Here is a 20,931-nt window from a genome sequence, read left to right on the forward strand (position 1 = left end):
TTGTTGCCTGTAGCTTCTTTGAGGTTAATGTAGTTTCTTTGTTAATCTATATGTTGTGAATTTTTGTTTTTGCTTGTCTGATAGCATAATTGCAACTCTTACCTTTTTGGATTTATCTAATTCATTCAATTTTGTTCTAGCCCTTTTTAATCTTTCAATCTATTTTTTAGCTGTGAAGCAGCAGATTGTGGGGTTTTACTTTCTTATGCAGTCTATCATTTTTTCATTTTATTGGATTGTTAAATCCACAAATAAAGTTATGAAAATTAGGTTTATATTTTCCTCCTTTTACCTTTAATTTTTTTCTTGAATTAAGACTTTTTTGTTTCTTTTCCTTCTTTTTTTTTTTTTTTTTTTTGGTGAGGCAGTTGGGGTTAAGTGACTTGCCCAGGGTCACACAGCTAGTATGTGTCAAGTGTCTGAGGCTGGATTTGAACTCAGGTCCTCCTGAATCCTGGGCCAGTGCTCTATCCACTGCGCCATCTAGCTGCCCCCCCTCTTCATTTATTTTTACATAATAAACTTTAAAGCAGCCCTTTTCCGATAGATACATTCTCTTTCATTCACCCCTAAACTTCCTCCCTCCACCTTTGACTCTGTTAGAGTATAACACTTATTCCCCTCTATCTTCTTTCTTTCCTCTTATACGTGCTCCCATTCTGTATTTTATTCCCTCCCTCTATGGGGGGAATTCCCCTTCCCCATGAATATCTACTCCCCTACACAGCAACACATTGATTTACCTGTAGGCTCCTTTGACTGGAATGGGTGTAGGGCAGATATTGGTGAGATGCTTCTCAGTCATCTATTTGAAGGAGGGGGCTGAGGACAGCAACTGCACCATGTTCAGCACATGATAGATACCTAATAAATATTTATTCAACTGACCGCAGTAGGCAGGCTGTTGGGAGGGTTAGTCTGTGGTATTTTCAAGTTTGTACATCTGTGAAAATTTCTTTTATTTAAGATCTGCTTTCACCCATGTCTTCTTGTATCTCCTTATAAGACAAAAGTGTTTCTTTTCTTTTCTTTTTGTGCCTTCTTTGGGTGACAAAAGTGTTTCTTCCTTTTTTTTTTTTAAGGCATTGGGGGTTAAGTGACTTGTCCAGGGTCACACAGCTAGTAAGTGTCAAGCGTCTGAAGCCGGATTTGAATTCAGGTACTCCTGAATCCAGGGCTGGTGCTTTAACCACGACAAAAGTGTTTCTTAATGGTATCTTTGTTGTTGTTAATTCGATAGGTGTCCTTCTCTTTCTAGATTTTTTTTCCTTTTTTGTTCTGAGTGATTTAGTTTATTACTCCTGCATTTTTTTTTTTTTGTCTTGTCTGGCTTTTTTACTTTCCTTTATGCTTGGAGGTCTTTTTCTGCTCGCTTACAGAATTTGTTGTCATTGGAATTCTTAAGCTTAATCACTTTATATAAGTCTTGGAGTTTAGGGTGTTCTGTTTTTGGCCTTTTTATTTCTGGGTGATCTGTGGATTCTGGTGAGTGGTACTTTGGTTTCCTGTATATAAAAGTTCTGAGCAGTTTTCTTAGTTGTTTGTTTGTTTTGTTTTGTTTTGTTTTTTGCATTTATATGGTTCAGATTGTTGGTTTCTTCTGCTTTTATTCTTCTGTATTGTCCTTCCTGTGTCCTGACTGCATATTTTGTATTCCCAATTAGTTTTCTCTTTTGTTGCTTTAGGGAGAATTGCCACCATGGATTCAAGTTTTTTTGTTCTGCCAATGATTTCTGCTGGGTAGGCCATGCATTTTGCTTTCACAGTTCCATTTTCTTTTCTTTTCTTTTTCTTTCTTTCTTTCTTTTTTTTTTTTTTTGAGGCAATGGGGTTAAATGACTTGCCCAGGGTCACACAGCTAGTGTCAAGTGTCTGAGGTTGTATTTGAACTCAGGTCCTCCTGAATCCAGGGCCAGTGCTTTTGCCACTGCTCCACCTAGCTGCCCCCCACAGTTCCATTTTCTAACCCTTGAAACATTTGGGAACAAACAGCCTGTTGTGGTTCCGTGCTTTTTTGGGAATCCATAGGGGTTTTTGTCTTATCAGTTATTGTTAATTCATTTTTCTTTGTCTTGGCAATATTTATTCTTGTATGCTTGGACTTGTTTAGATGTCCTTATGGAAATCTTCCCTTCTTTATAATATCTTCTGTTGGTTTATGTGTTTATTCTCAAAGTCTTTGAGGGTTTTTTCTCTTGAGATCTTTGGTAATTTCAGTTTTTTATTTCCTTTTACTCCTATAACTCACTTTCTGATGCTTTCCTTTTTGATTAGATTCCCAGGGGACTGACCCTTCTTCTCACACTAGTGAATTTAATTTTTAACCTGCCTCAGTTTCTGCGAGTGTTGACTTCAGTGGGGACAGAACTGGCTTCAACTGAATCTTAGTTCCCTTCAGGCCAGGTAGAGCCCCCCACACAAGCAGGTGATCTGCCTTAGTTCCCTCTGTTCTCGGTTCTGTGATTGAGCACTGTAGCACACAGCTGCCCTAGGCAAAGCAAGCCTCCCATTTCCCTGTACCTATATTTCTTTTTCCCAGTATGGCATGGGGTACAGTTGTGTTCTCTTTTTGCTTCAGTATGTTGGAGTGTGGTCAGCCTTAATGGAATGTGCCTGCAGAGACTAAAGCAGCTGCAGAGAAATTGCTAAATGAGTCCCAGAGCAGAAGGTTATGGATTCTGTTTGTATAACCAACCATGTCAGAGGGTAGGGACTAGTAGAATATGGACTGCTTCATCAACACATTAGTGATTAGCTTTCTCTGCTGCTAGTTCATCAGTCTTTTACTTCACTAGGATTCTCACAGTTTCAGTTGGCCTCTTTCACATAATTCTTATTTTGGAGAGGTTTGAAGGGTCATGAAGATTAGAGAAAATGTCTAATAGTCCTAAAGCTTTTTGGTCTCTGGACCCCTCTACACTTTAAAAAATTATTGAGGACTCCCAAAGAGTTCTTATTTATGTGGGGTTTTTGTGTCAGTATTTATTGGGTTAGAAATTAAGACATCTTAATACTACTATTATGAAAATAGTAGGGTCTTGAGTGTTCCTCAGGGGTTCTTCAGACCACACTTTGAGAACCACTGGTATAGGCCATCATTTTGTTGGTCACATGATGTGGGTTCTCATTTCATTTAGAATATCATTTTAAAAATCTTGTTTCATTTCTTCTAGAAATTATAGTTGTGAGCAAGCTATGATTTTATTTGAGTCTTTGCTTGTAGATGTTTTAGAGTTATCATCTGGTTTATATCTTGTGAATACCTGGCATCATAATAGCTCTTATCTTTTTGTATCTCCTTATTCTTCTAACCTTATTGACTGGATTGGGACTTTGTGTTAGAGCTAGGCTCTGCACCTTTCTGATGGGACTGTAGTGGCCATTTATGTTCCTGATCTGTCTTATTTCTTGTTCTAATGCTGAATTCTGAATGAAAGCACTATAGCCCTGCTTTTTTCCCTGGTTCTTGTTCAGAGGCACCCTTTCCTGGGTTAGATATACAGTGCCATGCCTCTCTTCTTCTTCAGGCTCAGAGAATCATTCCTTTCTCCTAGTAGAGGAATCACACTGTGCCTCATATGTCAGAAGCTGAATCTTAGATCCCCATCTAACTGTGTGCTGTGTGCTGTGGCCTGTTCTTTTACCTAGGGGGATGAGTCCAATAATCCAATCCCCCATGTCTCTTCTTTGGAATGTGACTTTTTAGTCACAACTCACCTCTGTTCCTTAATTCCTTTTTCTGGTCACTTGCCTCTGGGTCAAATTTGTGATCTTTTCCTGGAAAGATTATCCTTTGTGGTTTCTCTTTTAAGTTTCTAATCACTTCTAGGTTCGGCACTCATCTAAGATTTTTGCATAGTTGTTGGGGGAGCTAGGTTACATTGCTTTATCTTACTTTGCCACCTTGGTTGTTCTCTCTGTTTAGTTTGAAACTGTATTGTCCGAAGTCCTATTCCTGTTGATCACTTCTGCTGAATCTTTTGTCCCAAGTTTGCCTTTATTCTTTGGGAACAGAACACTCAGTTCTACCAGTCTGTGGGAAAGCTCAGGTCAGTGGCTGTAAACTTTGTGAATCTCTAGAGTAGAAAGATGATTGTTTCCATTCAACCCATGGAGGCTTTGAAGGATTCCTAAGCCTATACTTCCTTCAAGTTGTCTTGGTCTGGCCCCCTCTCCTTAGTGCATGTAGGTTTCTCGGGGTGACCCTTTTTGCTGACTTAGATGAAGGCACTCACTGTAGTTTCGTCTTTTTTTTTTGGAATATTTGTGTGGAAAATGAGGTGCTTTGCTCCTCATTCTGCCATCTGACTGCAAGTCCTGGACCAAAAAAAAAAAAAAGACATCATACTAAATTATATCTATTTTATGAAGTCAATTATGAGTTTTTTCAAGAGTGATTATTTTGGCATTCTGGTACAGACAACATCAACTAAACAAAATGATAGCCACCGTTTTCAACATGAAGAATTTAGTTTGAGATTTCATATTAGGCCAGAAAACATGATTTTTGATGATAGCATGGAATAAGTGGAAAGAACACAAGTGCTAGGAATTAAAAAGCCCTGTGTCAGCTCTTACACTTAGCAGGATTTTAATTCTGGTTAAGATACAACGGCTTTAGTTTTCTTATTCTGTAAAACAGGTGTGCGTGCATGCACGCGCACACGCACACGCACACGCACATGCACACACACACACACACACACACACACACACACCAGAAAAGAAAGTGAACATAGAGAATGTAGAGTGAATATAGAGCAACAACTTTGTAATCAAGAAGATCTGGGTTTAAGTTGTGCTTCTGACATAGACTATCAAAATAGACTAGCATCTTAATTTTCCCTAGGCAACTCAATAATTAAAAAAACATTGATTAACTACTCGGAGAGAGAAAAATATAGATTAAATAGACCTTGCCCTGAAGGAGTTTATAGTCTATGGGAGGAAACAACACATACACTTAAAAATATGTGTCCATATGTCCAAAATATATGGAAAATACAAAGTAGTTTATGTTGGATGAAGTGGGGGTACTAATAGCTGGAAGGATCAGGAAAGACTTTCTGAGGTTTAATACCCTCTCTCAAACTCCACAATGGGTCCCCAGAGGGTGACTGCTTCTCTAAGGGTTCTAGGGATAAGAAACGCTGTACTTCTGTAGTTTCTCAGTCACATATGTGTAACTCCAAACAGCCTCGTACTGGAAGCCCTTTCTTGAGTCTATATCTGGTCTTTATCTCCATTAAAAAGGGGGTCAGTGTTCCTTGAATCTGCCTCCTAACTGTCTAACCCCAGTGTGTCTTTGTTCCTGGTGGGATGTATCTTGGTTTGGGGGTAAAGGGGACAGTTTGGAGTGAGGAAGGAAATTTGAAAGTTGAACTCTTCCTAATCCCCAAAAAGAGCAATTCTCTTTCAGGGGCCCTTCTTCCAGTCTGTTGCCCCTTCTCAGACGGGCAAATTCTGAATTGGTTCAGGGTATTCCATCTTCTCCCCTCTGTGTCCTCATAAAGACATTAGATTTTACATGTATTATGTCTTTTGAAGTTCATTTTATTCTGTTAGGCTCAGTGTTCTAGACTATTTATCTTTTTGGATCCCGATTCTGTCATTCAACTTATTAGCTATCCTTCTTAGTTTTGCATAATGTCCAATTTTTTTTTACATTTTTTTACATTTGCCATTTATGACTTTCAACTGCACAAAGCCAAGCACAAAATGCTCCACCTTTCGCAAAGCCCTCAGAAATCCATTTCAACTATCTTTCCAAATTGATATTGGCCCATTTAAGTTTCAGTGGTTTCATTATAAAATCAATTTAAAATCTACCTAACAGTTTTAATGTCTAACTTATATTTTGTCTCCCATGTTGGAATGGATTCTCTCCTCACTTCTACCTTTTAGAATCTTTTGTTTTCTTCAAAACTTTGCTTTAGTGCCACTTTTTCTTGATATTTCCAGGTGATAGTTTATTTTTTCCCCCTCCACCAGTTTGCTGTTGATTTATTTTGTATATATTTGTACATACTTGCATGCTGTCTTCTTTGATAGAACATAAATGCCTGGAGAGAAAGGACTGTTTCATTTTTGTCTTTGTAACCCTGTTATTGTGCTTGGCACATATTAGACACTTAATAAATTGTTTATTGATTGATTAAAAAATAACAACCCTACCTTACAATGTTGTGATGAAAGCATCTATCAATAAGCCATAAAATGTGCAAAAATGTGTTCTTACCTTAAAATGGCTTCATATTTTATGAGAAGTTACAGAGAACAGGTAAAGTAATATTCTCTTGAGTGTATATATATACTTTTCCCCTGAAGAACTGGTAAAATTCACATGCTCTTCTGTTAAATAGCTTGTCCTTTCCACAAAGCAGCCTGAATTTCAAATGTTATAGAGAAGATGTAGGATATTTAGAACGAATTGTGAACTTCCTTATCTTTAGTTGTTATTGAAATTGCTGTTAAAGTTGTATCCTGGCTCAGTTATTTTTATTTTTCTCTTCTTTAAGATTGTATATCATATATTTTTTGTAGCTAATGTTTTAAGGATATTCAATCTTTTATCATAGCAATGTATTAATTGGGACTTTTGAGATATTCTTGAAACTTTATTCTTTTAATTTTTTAAAAATATATTTCTTGTTTCTTTTACAGTACTCTGTGCAAAAAACTTGGTGAAAAAGGATTTTTTCAGTAAGTAAGATCAAAATATCAATTTTTGTATATTGAAATTCAGTATAATTTTTGCATATTATGATGTGTTTTCAGAATCATCTGTTTTTTCAATGTAGGAATATTTTGTAAATTTTAAACTTTTAAATGTATTCAGTATTTTTTCTGTTTTTTACATCTTCTTTACTACCAAATAATATGTTAGACATTATTTTTTGAATGTTTAAAAAGTTAAGTATACAGTATTTGTCTTTGTGATTTAAAAAAATACTTTGAAGGATATGTTGATTTCTCAAAGGATATGCTTTTTCTACTAATGAAGATTGAAAACCTTTCCACACTCTTCCTGTACTATGTAATTTTTGTCATTGTTTTCTTATAAACTCTGTATCTTTAAAAAAATAATCTTTGCATTTTCCCCCTTCAGAGCCATCCCTTCTTCTGAACCTCCATTTTTTTTGGAGGATATTGTCATGCTTCTGTCCCATTTGGTCAGCTCACAACCTTGGACTCATTGTTGACTCTACTCACTCTCACCCAACATGTCCATTCATTTGCACATCTTATCAATTCTACTGTCACTTCATCTTTTGCATCGTTCCCCCTACCCCTTTTTAAAAAAACCACTCACATGGCCACCACCTTAGTTTAGGTCCTTATCAAATCTCACCTGGGCAATTATAGCCTTTTAAAGGGTCTCACTGCTCCCAGGTCTCCTCATTCTCCAGTTTCCCTTCTACAAAGTGGTGTTTCTGAAGCACATGTCTGACCATTTCACTCCCTTGTTAAAGAAGCTGCAGTGGTTCTCTGTTACCTTTTTATGATACGTTTGACATTTAAAGTTTTAGCAACTTAGCTCCAGACAATCTTTGCTAACAAATGCACTCTCTTACATTTAAATTGATTGTCTTATTTTCTTCCAACATGTCATTCAAGATCCTGTTGTCTATGTTTTTGCAAAGTCTGTTTGGTTCCCCCTTCCCTCCCATGCTTGGAATGTAATCCTTCCTTCCTTCTTTTAGAATCCCTAGCTTCCCTTAAAGTTCAGCTCAAGTGCTATCTACACAAGTCTTTTCCTGACTACCTCCCCCATCCCAAACTGCTATTGTCTTAATCCCCAGAAATTACCTTGGCTTACATGTGTGATATAGTGGATAGAGAGCTATCTTTAAAGTCAGGACAATTGGGGTTCAAGCACTGCTTTTGAATTGTGTTGCTTTCTGACTTTCAGTAAACACTACTTAAAATCTCAGTGGTTTCAATTCCAAGACAGAGAAGATACTGACCAACGTTAGTAGAGGAATTTTCCTCACTTGGGAGCTCCCTATAGTATTAAATCACATTTTCAGTCCCTATCCCTACTTTGTTTATATTTTATGTATAATTTTATGTTCATGTTATCCCCCCCCCCGCCCCAATAGAATATAAATTCTTATTTTTGTCTTTGTATTCCCAGTGTCTACAATGTCTGGTACAGTACATATGCATAATAAATTATTCTTTTTTCCCCTTTTCTTTCTTTTTTTGGCGGTGGGGCAATGAGGGTTAAGTGACTTGCCCAGGGTCACACAGCTAGTAAGTGTCAAGTGTCTGAGGCTGAATTTGAACTCAGGTCCTCCTGAAACCAAGGCTGGTGCTTTATCCACTGTGCTACCTAGCTGCCCCCATAATAAATGCTTCTTGATTTTGCAAAAATCCACAGATTTGCACAGGACCTCAGATGCCATCTAGTCTTAATCATACCTGAACAGCAACCCCTACTAGAACATAACAGAAAAGTAGTCATATCTAGTCTTTGTTTTAAGACTTCCAAAGAGTATCATCCCACATCCCAAGGCAGCCTACAACTCAGATTTTTAGAGAGTTCTTCCTTTTATACCAATCCTAAATGTCCCTTCTTATAACTTTCACCCATTGTTCCTAGACTTTAAAGAGTCAAGGATGATATGTTTGTCTTTAAAAATTCCCTCTAGAAAGTAGTACCCAGAAATGCTGTTCCCATTTTGTAGTTGAGGAAATGAAAGCTTAAAAAAGTTAAATGACTGTCATATAGCTTGTAAGGGCCTCAAGGTAGGATATTAGAACCAGTTCTTTCTTACTTCAGGTCAAGTGGTGCATCCATTGTCTCTCAGTGCCTCTAAATAAAGTTATTCTGGAATATCCTGTTATTTATGAAGTCTTGTCAGATCTGTTTAATTGTTGCTTATAGGATAATAGATGCTGAGTTGGAAGGGATTTTAGCGACCATTGAGTTAAAGCCTTTCAATCTGTAGATGAGGAAACTGAGGCACAAAGAAGCTAAATGTCTTTTCCAGGGTCACACGACTTATTCCTGAGGTAGGATCCTGATTCTAAGTTAAGTGCTCTATTTTGCCATGCTGCTTACTTTTCCTTTATTCTTTTTTAAAATAATAAACATTTTAATTTATAGTTTTGAGTTCCAAATTTTATCTCTCCTTTCCCCCCTCTTCTCCCTCCCTGAGGTGGTAAGCAATCAGGTATGGGTTATGAATGTGCAATTATGTAAAACATTACCATATTAGTCATTTTGTATAAGAAAACTTGAATAAAAGAAAAAGAAATGAAAGAAAGTGAAAAATAGCACCCTTCAGTCTGTGTTCAATATCAGTTCTTTCTTTGGAAGTGGATAGTATGTCCTTTAGGATTGTCTTGGATCATTGTATCGTTGGGAATACTTAACCCATTCACAGTTCTTCATCAAACACTATTGCTGTCTCTGTGCACAGTGTTCTCTTGGTTCTGCTGTTTACTTTTCTAGATATTCACTAACCAACTCTTCCAACACTAATCAACCAGTAGTATGTTCTAGAAGTTTGTAGATTTCATTCTTTGAAGTTTTTCCTCACTTCTGGTCATGTCCCTTCCATATTATTTCACATATATTGTTAATTTACTTATCTTTCTATGAGTTGTTTCCCTCCAGTAGATATAAACTTCTTGAAAGCAGGGACTGTTTTTGTTTTTTGTTTTTGAATCTCTAATACCTAGCATAGGTATTATAATAGTTATTACTTAGTAAATACTGGTTGAATGAATGCCTTTCTCTGATTCTGTAGCACTTGTATTTTCTGTAATCTTTCAGAAATCAATGACAGTAGCTCAGAAATCACAGTTACATAGTATTTTAGTAACTTGGAATTTATTAGGGCTAGAGATTTAAATTCATCAAGACTATTTAGGTGATTGATTATTTTTTCCTTATTTAACTTAAGTGTCAGCTCTTCACATTAGCCATTTTTTTTATTCTTTCTAGTAAAAAACAAATATTAAATAAGAGTTTTTCTTCATTATCATTGCTCTATCCATCATAATCAGTAATTGCTATTTTGTTCCATTTTTGTGTCTCAGCAGTTTGTAAAAAAGCATTTTTTTTTTAGTCTTTCACTTCCCTTGCCAACTTCAGCTTATTTTGTGCTTTAACACTCCTGATCCTTATTCCTACAGGACCATACCATATTTCTTTATTTATCATTTACCTTCACTTACCTGCTTTGCTTTCATCTTTTATGCATGTCTTAGAAATATGAGTTGGTCAGTCAATTCCCTTTATATCCATGTAATTCATATTCTCTCTCTCTCTCTCTCTCTCTCTCTCTCTCCCCTTCCCTCCCCCCCCCCCCTCGGGGCAGTGAGGGTTAAGTGCCCTGCCCAGGGTCACATAGCTAGTAAGTGTCAAGTGTCTGAGACTGAATTTGAACTCACGTCCTCCTGAATCCAGGGCCGGTGCCTTATCCAGATGTAATTCTCTTTAGACAGCTCCTTCTTTGCATATTTTTTCTGTGTTCATTTGATCTTTCAGAGTTCAAATCATGTCACCCCATCCTTTCCTTTTAATAAACTCTATGGGTCCTCTATTATCTCTAGGGTCAAATATAAAATCCTTTTTCTTTTTTTTTTTTTTTTTTTTTTGGCTGGGCAATGGGGGTTAAGTGACTTGCCCAGGGTCACACAGCTAGTAAGTCAAGTGTCTGAGGCCGGATTTGAACTCAGGTACTCCTGAATCCAAGGCCGGTTCTTTATCCACTGCGCCACCTAGCCGCCCCCCTTTTTCTTTTTTAAAGGCCTTTATAACCCTGACCCCTATTTACCTTTCCAGTCTTCTTGTATGTTCTTTCTTCTCTCCACTTACCTAGCCCCAAATTCATGAGATCCAGTGACACTAGTCTCCTTGCTGTTACTTGAACAGTATATTCCCATTTCCTGACTCTGGGCATTTTCCTGGCTGTTTCCCATGCCTGGAACTCTACAGTCATCTCTACCTCTTGATTTTCTTGGCTTTCTTTATGTCTCATCTAAAGTCCCACCTAAAAGCTAGAAGCTTTTTCCATCCCTCATTATTCTTAATGCTTTCCTTCTAAGATCATCTCCATTTTATCCCATGTATTTTCTTTTTGTACACAGTTTGTTTGCATGATGTTATACTCCATTACACTGTGAGCTTCTTTGAGAGTAGAGAATTATTGTTATAATTTTTGCCTTTCTTTGTATTCCCAGTGCTTAGCACAGTGTCTGGCATCTAATAGGCACTTAATAATTTTTTTTTTTTTTTTTTGCGCTGTGCAATGAGGGTTAAGTGACTTGCCCAGGGTCACACAGTTAGTAAGTGTCAAGTGTCTGAGGCCGGATTTGAACTCAGGTACTCCTGAATCCTGGGCCGGTGCTTTATCCACGGTGCCACCTAGCTGTCCCTTAATAAATGTTTTTTAACTTGACTTTTTTAGAATTTATCTTGAGAGCTCTTTATTCCTACTGGGAGGCTGACTTCCTATATAGAATTTTAATCCATGAGATCCTACCTATCCTTTCTCAGAACTTTTAGAAATGTGTTCTCTTTGAGTCTAGGATATGTGTCAATCTATGCCTAGCTTCCTTCTCCTTTATTATAGGATCTAAGATAGGAGTGGTCATTTTCTCCCCAGTTTACCATTATTTCTGTCCTATAAACCAGTGTTTGTTGGTAAAGATAAGGAGAGAGAGAGAGAGAGAGAGAAAGAGGGGAGAGACAGACAAGAGACACAGAGGGAGAAAGTGTCTTCACAGTAGAAAGGTGGGGGACTTACTAGTACAGACTATTGTGTACATGTTTTTGTCACAAAGAAGGATTCAAATCTGAAGGGTAGATGGAAACTAACTATGATATAAAGACAGGCATCAATAAAAGAGAGTGTTTGAAAAAGAAATTAATAGTAGAAGACCTTAAAAAAAGCCAGCAAAATAAAAACTTATGGCCCTAGGTTTTAATACATTCCAAAATGCCATATGGAAAACAAGAAAAGCGATCTACAAATCTTAACCAAAGGAGGCAAATGTAACTCCATAAATATCACTAAACTTTGTGGAATAATATCTATAACTGGAATGAGTCTTTAGAAGGTCATGCTTTATTAAAAATATCAAGATAGGAAAAGGAAGGAGAGTGAGGAAGCATTACATACAGTATTAATATATATTCACATGAGGAAATCCAAGAATTAGAAGCAGAACATTTAGGTTTGATTGATGGTGGTAAAAACTGAAAGTAATACTGTTATCAAAATATAACACCAGATATTGCCTCTATGCCAGGCTTATGATCTGTTCCCCATACTCCTTAATTTGCCCTCTCTGTCCTGTAGTCTGTAATATATATTGATAACATTATTTCTAATTCTATTTAACTTCACTCAAATGGTTACCTACTATGCTTCATTCTTCTAGTTATTAGATTTCTTTTACATGACCATCACTTAACATATAATCATTCTTTGCTCCTTTACCTGTACTTTTTTTCCCTTTCTTTCCTTTTTTTTTTTTTGTGGGGCAATGGGAGTTAAATGACTTGCCCAGGGTCACACAGCTAGTTAGTGTCAAGTGTCTAAGGCCAGATTTGAACTCGGGTACTCCTGAATCCAAGGCCGGTGCTTAATCCACTGTACCACCTAGCTGACCCACCTATACTTTTTTTTTTTTTTAGTGAGGCAATTGGGGTTAAGTGACTTGCCCAGGGTCACACAGCTAGAAAGGGTTAAGTGTCTGAGGCTGGATTTGAACTCAGGTACTCCTGACTCCAGGGCCGGTGCTCTATCCACTGCGCCATCTAGCTGCCCCAACCTATACTTAAAAAAAAAAATTAAGACCTGCCCTTATTTGAGGCCTACCTTTTAAGAGCCATATTCCAGTTATGGTATCTCACTAAGCCTTAGTGAAACTTATGAAGTCAAAGTTGTCTCCTTTGCTTAGGATCTTTACTTTTCCTTGCTTGTAATTTATACTTTCTGAATTTCTGGTGGTATTAAACCTGAATCCATGGGTTTTATTGCTGACTCTTTTCTTGGAATTTTTGTACTATGAATTAAAAATTTTTTTGTGACAAAAATACATCTGATGAAAAACTTTTCTGACTCTATCTATCTATCTATCTATCTATCTATCTATCTATCTATCTATCTATCTATCTATCTATCTATATGTGACTTTTCTTTCCTAATAGTCTTCCACCTGGTATGAGGGAAGAGATATGTTTCATTGTCTTTTTTTCCATTGTGTTATAGAGTGCTGAACTTGGAGTTAGGAAGACTTAAATTTGAATCCTGCCCCAGACACTTAACTAGTTTTGTGATTTTGGGCATGTCCTTTAACCTTTTTCAGTCTTTGTTTCCTTATTGGTAAGATGGGCTTAATAATAGCACCTTCCTCATAGTGTGAGACTTACATGAAATAACATACATACAACAAAGTGCTCTACCTATGTCTCTAAAACTTCCTTGTTTTTTCTATTGCTCACTATTGCTTGGTATTTTTATTCAACTTCTTTTCATCATTGTAGTCATAGTGTGTGGGGTTCTTTGTTTTGCTAACTTCATTTTGTATTGGTTCATACAAATCTTTCCAAGTTTCTCTGAGTACCACATATTCATAATATTTTCTGCATAATAATATTCTGTTACATTTACATGTCAGGTAATTTTTTAGCCCTTCTGTAGTTGATGGGAGTCGACTTTGTTCCCAGGTCTTTGCTCCCACAAACAATGCTTCTGTGAATATTTGTTAAATTAGCAGACCTTTGTTTTTGCCTTTCGCTTCCTGTGTGTATATACCTAGTAGTGTAGCTTTTCATGTGTAACTCCAAATTGAAATCCTAAAAGTTGAATCACTTAGTAATTTGTCCATCTGTTATTGCCTGTATGATAGAACACCACTGTGTTTGTGTTCCTGAAGTTTCTCCATTATTGTTACCATATTTTGTTATCTTTGACAATTTGAATGGAAGAAGGGGTGAAACTTTGAGTTCTTTTAATTTGTTTTTCTCTTGCTATTTAGAGTTTTGAAGCATTTTTTCATATGATCATTTGTAATTTGCAAATCTTTTGAAAACTATTTGTTCTTTGACCATTCTAGTATTGGAGACTAGTTCTTGGTGAACTTCAGTTCCCCTCATAACGTGTATATTTCACTATATTCCTTGTTTATAATTTAATGTAAACATTTTTCCACGTCTATGAGACTTTTATTTAATGCAGATATTTTCCCCACTCTTTTGTCTTTTGAGTCTATCTTCATTTATTTTATTTTTACTAAAGCTTTTTAATTTTAGGTAGTTAAACTTGTCTGTTTTATCTTCTTTGATTTCCTTCAACCTGTTTGGTTAAGGAATCTCTGTCTAGCCATAGTTGTTCTCTCTTTGTTTTTTTTTTTTTTTTTTTTTGGATGAGGCAATTGGGGTTAAGTGCTCAGGGTCACACAGCTAGTAAGTGTCAAGTGTCTGAGGCTGGATTTGAACTCAGGTCCTCCTGACTCCAGGGCCAGTGCTCTATCCACACTGTGCCACCTAGCTGCCCTTCTCTTTGATTTTTTAAAGTGATTAGACATTTTATATACAAGCCACTTTCATTTTGAGTTTATTGTGTTTTGGTACTTGATCCCAGTCTTGATCTGATTTCTGCCAAATTTCTAGTTTTTCTAGGAGTTCTTTTTTTTGGGGGGGGGGGCAATGAGGGCTAAGTGACTTGTCCAGGGTCTGCACCACCTAGCTGCCCCCTTCCTAGGAGTTCTTATCAAAAAGAAAGTCTTTCCTCATTAATTTGTGTTTGGGCTCATCAGAAACTGAAGCACAATTGTTGCTTGACTATTTATTTTGCTGCTTTTCTGTGAATTTCTACTGCTTCTCTTCCTGCTTTCTGGCTGTTCTTTGTTACTTAGCTTTGTAAAGATGCATATGCAGTTTTCTTTTTTGAGGAATAGACCCATCTTTTATGAAACTGCAGGTGTTCATTGTTCCTTATGTTACATTCTTCTACTCTGTTTTTCAGATTCTTTTTCTTCATTGTTTTCTCATTGAAGTCTTTTAATTTTTTTTCCCCCAAATCACCCCTTCAATTCTCCCAGATAATTTGGTGAATGGAGAATTGTTCCTCAAGCTCCTCTTCTGTCTTTTCTAAGAGGCAGCCCAGCCTTGATTTGAGTATAAATCAGTTGCCATGGTACTTTCTGGAAGTAAGTCTCAGTTTTTGGTTGTTTTTGTCAGATTTTCTTGCAAAAGTACAATAGCAAAAGTGCTTTTTGAGGGGAAAGGACTTCAGCTTTGGTGGTGTCATTCTCATCTTTACTTGAAAGCCACACCCCTGTCTTACTAACCTCTTCCCTTTTCTCATCCATTTATTTTATTTTGTCTTAACTTCCTTGTCTTCCTTCTGGAGTTGTTTTTCTTCTCCAGCATCTTAACTCTTTCCATATTTCCTTTCACCATCACAATTCCAAAGCCGTCTAAATCCCTTTCATAGTTCCTTATGCATGATCCTACTAGGCCAACATTTTCCCTCCTAAGCTGGAAGTAGAACATATTCAGAGGCCTTACTTATGCTGTTTTGGAAAGTCATGCAATGTGTTTTCATATAAAAACAAAATAGAATTTAGTGTATTATAGTGGAAAGGCATTTGATTTGAATTTAGAGGAACTGCTTTCAAATTACCAACTTTTCTTCTTGTTCCCTGTTCAATGTTTAGCCATTACTTAAAACTCTCTAGACTTATTTCCAGAATTTATAAATAGAGGGAATTGGGATAAATAGTTTGTAAATTTCTACAATCTGATGAAATTATAAATAGGGATTTATTGGGCTTATAATTTAAAGTTCTATGAGACTGTTTGGAACTACTTATAAAAAGTGAACCAATATGAGTATAAGAAGCAATTCATAAGCTCTTAAAAACCCCCAAACCTTTAACTCATTCCATTTTGTATCTTTTTTGGGGGGGGTGTTCAGAGGGAGGAGAAGACTCTAGGTTAAGGTTTTAACTTGTACTCTGATAAACTTTACAGATAAATGACTTGTTTCCCCATGCCTGGGATTCTCTTTTTTCTCATCTCCATCTCTTGGCCTGTCTGACCTCCTTCATACCTTATCCTTCTTTCTGTGAGAAGCCTTTTTTCATTCCCCTTAATTTTTTTTTTTTGGCGGAGCAATGGGTGTTAAGTGACTTGCCCAGGGTCACACAGCTAGTAAGTGTCAAGTGTCTGAGGCTGGATTTGAACTCAGGTACTCCTGAATCCAGGGCCGGTGCTTTATCTACTGTACCACCTAGCCGCCCCCTCCCCTTAATGTTAATAACCTTTCCTCTAAGATTAGTTCCTTTTTATTTTCTCTATATATCTTAATTATACTTAGTTGTTTTCATGTTTTTTTCTCCCGCTTAGACTTAGAGCTCCTTGAGAGATGGACTATTTGGGGGGGGGGGCAGGGCAATGAGGGTTAAGTGACTTGCCAGGGTCACAGTGTCCGAGGCCAGATTTGAACTCAGGTCCTCCTGAATCCAGGGCTGGTGCTTTACCACTGGGTCACCTAGCTTCCCCCGTAGTATTTTTTTTTTAACGTTTGTTTGTATTCTTAGCACTTAGCATAGTGTTTAACAAATACTTGTTGACTTCACTTGATTTGACCTGTGCATAATTTTAGAAATAATAATTTCTAATTATATTTGTAGACATATTACATTGGAATTTTGAAAATATTTGGAAATGATTAAAATGAGAGGCAATCTGCAGCATATATATGCCTAATATGCTCTGACATATCTTGAATTTTCTGGGTCAATTCCAATTCTAAAAAAATAAAGTGTACTTTTAATGAGATTTTTCAGAAGAAATATATTTTTCAAGTGTCTTCCAATCTTTAGTATGAGTCCTGATTCTTTCTGAAACCCTTTTTCTTTCCCTTATACTCTTGATTTGCTATTTACTTACCTCTCTTCCCACTTGGCTGGGAGACTCTTAGGGTTTTTTCTATCCTTCTCAAATGTCAGGTTCCTCCTTTCAGGCAGATAGGTGGCACAATGCCAATAGAGCACTGGGCCTGGAGTCAGGAAGATCGGAGTTCAGATTTGGCAGTAAACATATACTAGCAGTGGGACTCTGGAAAAGTCATTTCCTTTCTGTTTGCTTCTGTTTACTGATCTGTAAAATGGGGATAATAACAGCACCTACTTTGCAGGGATAGTTGTGATGATCACGTGATACTAATAGTACAGTGTTTGGCACATTGCAGGCTCTATGAAATCTCTCTCTCTCTCTCTCTCTCTCTCTCTCTCTCTCTCTCTCTCTCTCTCTCTCTCTCTCTTCCCTGTTTTTCTTTTTCATGCTACTTGAGGGCCAATTCAGAGTAAGGTCTGAAGTGGCAAGGGGAAAGAAACCACTTATTACCTCATTTCTTCCTTTCTGTCCTTTCTCTCTCCTGAAATAAACACTGCTGCTGTTCCTTAGCCTCAGCAGGGGCTTTTCAGTAGTAACTCCAGCCTCTGACCAATCTTGTTCTTCACCACAGAACTTTATCCTTAGCTCCTTTGATGAAATGCTTTGGACAGTCCAAGCTGCCTTGTTTGAAACATACATGAGTCACAGAGTAGTCCCTCTTGTCTTATCATAAGGTCATAGAAAGAGACCTTAGAAGTTGACTATTACAACCACGTCATTTTACAGATATGGAAACTGAAGCCCACAGAGATTCAATAACTTGCCCAAGGTCATGGAATGCTCTTCCTGGTACTGTTCTTACATTTTTTTAATCTACTAAGTTTATTAATGAATTTATCTTCAAAGTACTCCTATGAGATGTGCTGTGTTTGTTTATTTCAGTGCTGGTGGGGAGGGAGCATTGGTAAAGGGGGTGGAGAAAAATCTTAGGAGTATAGATGTAGGTATTATTTTGCATAATATGTTCTTGGAAAATTCGTGTAAATCAATTTTTTGATAATATCAGAAACATCTACTAAAAGTAGTAGAGAATAATGCAGGAAACCTTCAGAGGTTTTTGTAAAGCAAATAAAAACTTACATTTGTTAGAAATTATAGCTCAAGTGCTACATGAGACCTTTCCTAATCTCAGTTGCTGGTACCTCCCCCCTGAAATTATTTTATATTTATTTCTACTTCTATTTTGTGTGTGCATGTTTGTATGTGTTACACATAGAATGAAAGCTCCTTGAAAGCAAGAACTCTTCCCTTTTTTTCCCTCTTTCCCTGGCCTACTACAGTGTCTGATGAGTAGTAGGTACTACACCTGCCTTGTGCAGTAGGTAATATTAACATTGTTATTTCTATTCATCTGCTGAAGAAATTGAAGCACAGAGAAGTTAAGGGACTTAACAATAGTCATGCAGCCAGTAAATGTCATAACTGAGCTCCTCTTAGGATTTCTGATTCTAAGACTTGTGCACTTTCCACTAGAAAGTGTTTGCTATATAAAGTTTTTCCTTAACTTTATCTGTTTAAAGTTTTGAATTTTGAAGATAATTTCTTAAATTGGGGTGTACTTGTGTTAAAATTTTTGCCTGTTTAAGGGAAAGGGAACAAGCATTTAATGTGTCAGACATTATGCTAAACATTTTATAGATAGCATCTCATTTTAATACAACACTTCTGTGAGGCAGGTGCTATTGTTATCCATATTTTTATAGTTAAGGAAATTGAGGCAGGCAGGGTAAGTGACTTTCCCAGAGTCACACAGGTAGTAAGTGTATGAATACCGATTGGAACTCAGCCCAGCCCCCTCTATCCACTGTGTCACTTAGCTGCTTGAAGGATATGTAAAGTATCTGTGTGTGTGTGTGTGTGTGTGTGTGTGTGTGTGAGTGATATGTAGAATGTAAACTCCCTGAAGGCAGGGATGCTTTCATCTTTTCTATTTCTTCAGTGCTAGCACAGTGCCTGGTAGGTAATAAGTGGGTTCTTAATTCATGCTTCTCTCATACCTACTTGGTGAAATAGGTAATGTTAAATAATATTCCAAGTTTTAACTGAAGAAATAGAAGCATAGAGCAGATAAGTGTCTATTTTTGTCTAAACTTTTAGGAAGAATAAAGATTTTCATGGATCATTTTAAGTTTTCTCATGTTAATAATTTTGTATAAGTCTTAGCAAGTCTCTTTCTATTTAACACATAAGTAAATGAGATCTTAAATTTATTTTAAGTAGATTCATTTAGGATTAAAATGCACATTTTAGCTGATGAGGTCTGTAGCTTTGCTATTGGCCATTGCTATACTTTACAAGCTCATCTGGGAGAAGAATGCAGGTGGCTCCTCTGGAGCTGAATCATGGTGCTGATAATGAGAGGTGGGCCACAGAGACTGTGAATCAGGAAACCCGTGTGCCGTCTGGGATGGGATGCTTCTGTGGCTGCTTGTTTGGTCTGCCACCATTTGGGTGAATAATGTGGATTTCTCTTCCAAAGAATGACCCTTAAAATTCTTAGGTATTATAGTGTGTATTTCAGTGTGGCATACAGTGTCATTCTGTACTCCCAAGGGTCTCTTTCAATTTAGCAAAATAGTTTGTATACTTTAAAATGACCGAGAAGGTTAAATAAATTAAAGGCAATCATACCTTGTTGTACATTAACTTGTGACAGCTCAGAGCGCCACTCTGGTCACTTTCAGGCCCTGCCTATTTCCCTCTTAGGCAGGCTAGTTCCTGTTTTAATCTGGACCTTTGGGCTTTTGCCTTTTAGTTCAGTTCCTGCTACTCAGGCTTCAGTCATTAGCTTAGTAGGTTCCAGAAAAGTAAGACCTTGTCTTTTTTACCCTCATCATTGTTCTTCCTGTCTTAAATCTCTTCCTTACTCCAATCCATTCTTCATAGAGTTGCCAAATTCTTAAACTCAGATCTGACCATGTCATTCCCCTACTCATTATACTACAGTGGTTGCCTACTGCCTGTTGGATAAACTATAAGCTATGCTGGCTATTAAAGCATGGCCCTAATTTCTAGCTTCATTATATATTTCTTCCCTTCCTACTTTCTATAGTCCAGTCAAACTGGCCTTCTCAGTGTTCTCTTCCTCATATCCTCTCTCTGTGCCTTTCTACTGGTTCCCTCCTGTGCTTGGAATATACTTCTCACATTCATCTTATAGAATCCTTCCTTCACTTCCTTCTAGATACAGCCTTATTTGATTTACACTTCCCTAAACTGCCAGTCCCACCCCCCCTTCCCCATTACCTTGTATCTAACTCTTTGTATTTATTTCATAAATACTTAGGCGTGAACATAGTTTTTTCTTCTCATAGAATGTAAACTCTTTGAGAGTAGGGATTTTTTCCTTCTTTGGCTTTGTACCTTCCATGCCTTACACCTAGAAGTCACTTGTTGATTATTATTGATTCCTAGGTACTATGATTGTTTCTTGGTTTAACATCACCAAAAAGTCAGCTCATTGTATCTCCTAAATGCTCCCTTGCCTAGGCAACTGTCTCTAATAACCTTGACCTACTTTCAGAGCTTAGTCAACTTTTACCCTTGGAGTTTCAAATTTTAATTATCTTTCCAAAGCTTCAAGCTTTTTATAGCTTCCTTCCTTGGTGCTACAATGTCAGAAGTGTTTTGTTTCCTGTGCAAGGATGGCATGATCCTCTGCCTTTCCCTTAGTAAGAGAATTGTTTGGAACTCATCTCTGAATCTGAATCAACACTATTGGATGTCTGGGTCATGATATGACTTCACTCTAAAAGGTCCTTAAATAGTTCAATGAAAACTTTCCTGTGGGCCTCAGATTTCTCACCTGTAAGATGAAAAGGTTGAAGTACATGACTTTTAGATGCCTTTTAGATTTAGAAGTAATATCTTAATGTCAGTCTTTTGCATAGCCAAGATTTGGTAATATCACCTATGACCTTTATTTTTCCTAACTAATGTCTATAAAAATGTATGTAAAAATATGGTGAGGGGAGACATAAGTAGAAACCATTTAATCCTTTATT

At 37.0% G+C, this 20,931-nt stretch overlaps 1 protein-coding gene across 1 annotated transcript in view; it reads left to right on the forward strand.

Moving 5' to 3' along the window:
• SMURF2 (SMAD specific E3 ubiquitin protein ligase 2) overlaps positions 1-20,931 on the forward strand; it is a 145,691-nt gene that overhangs the window by 25,016 nt on the left and 99,744 nt on the right. The window contains exon 2 of the mRNA XM_044005578.1: positions 6,664-6,702. Coding sequence (XP_043861513.1) covers positions 6,664-6,702 — 39 coding nt within the window. The remainder of the gene's footprint in view (positions 1-6,663; positions 6,703-20,931) is intronic.

This window comes from Dromiciops gliroides, chromosome 4 (assembly GCF_019393635.1).
Source record: "Dromiciops gliroides isolate mDroGli1 chromosome 4, mDroGli1.pri, whole genome shotgun sequence".
NCBI classification, from domain to species: Eukaryota; Metazoa; Chordata; class Mammalia; order Microbiotheria; family Microbiotheriidae; genus Dromiciops; species Dromiciops gliroides.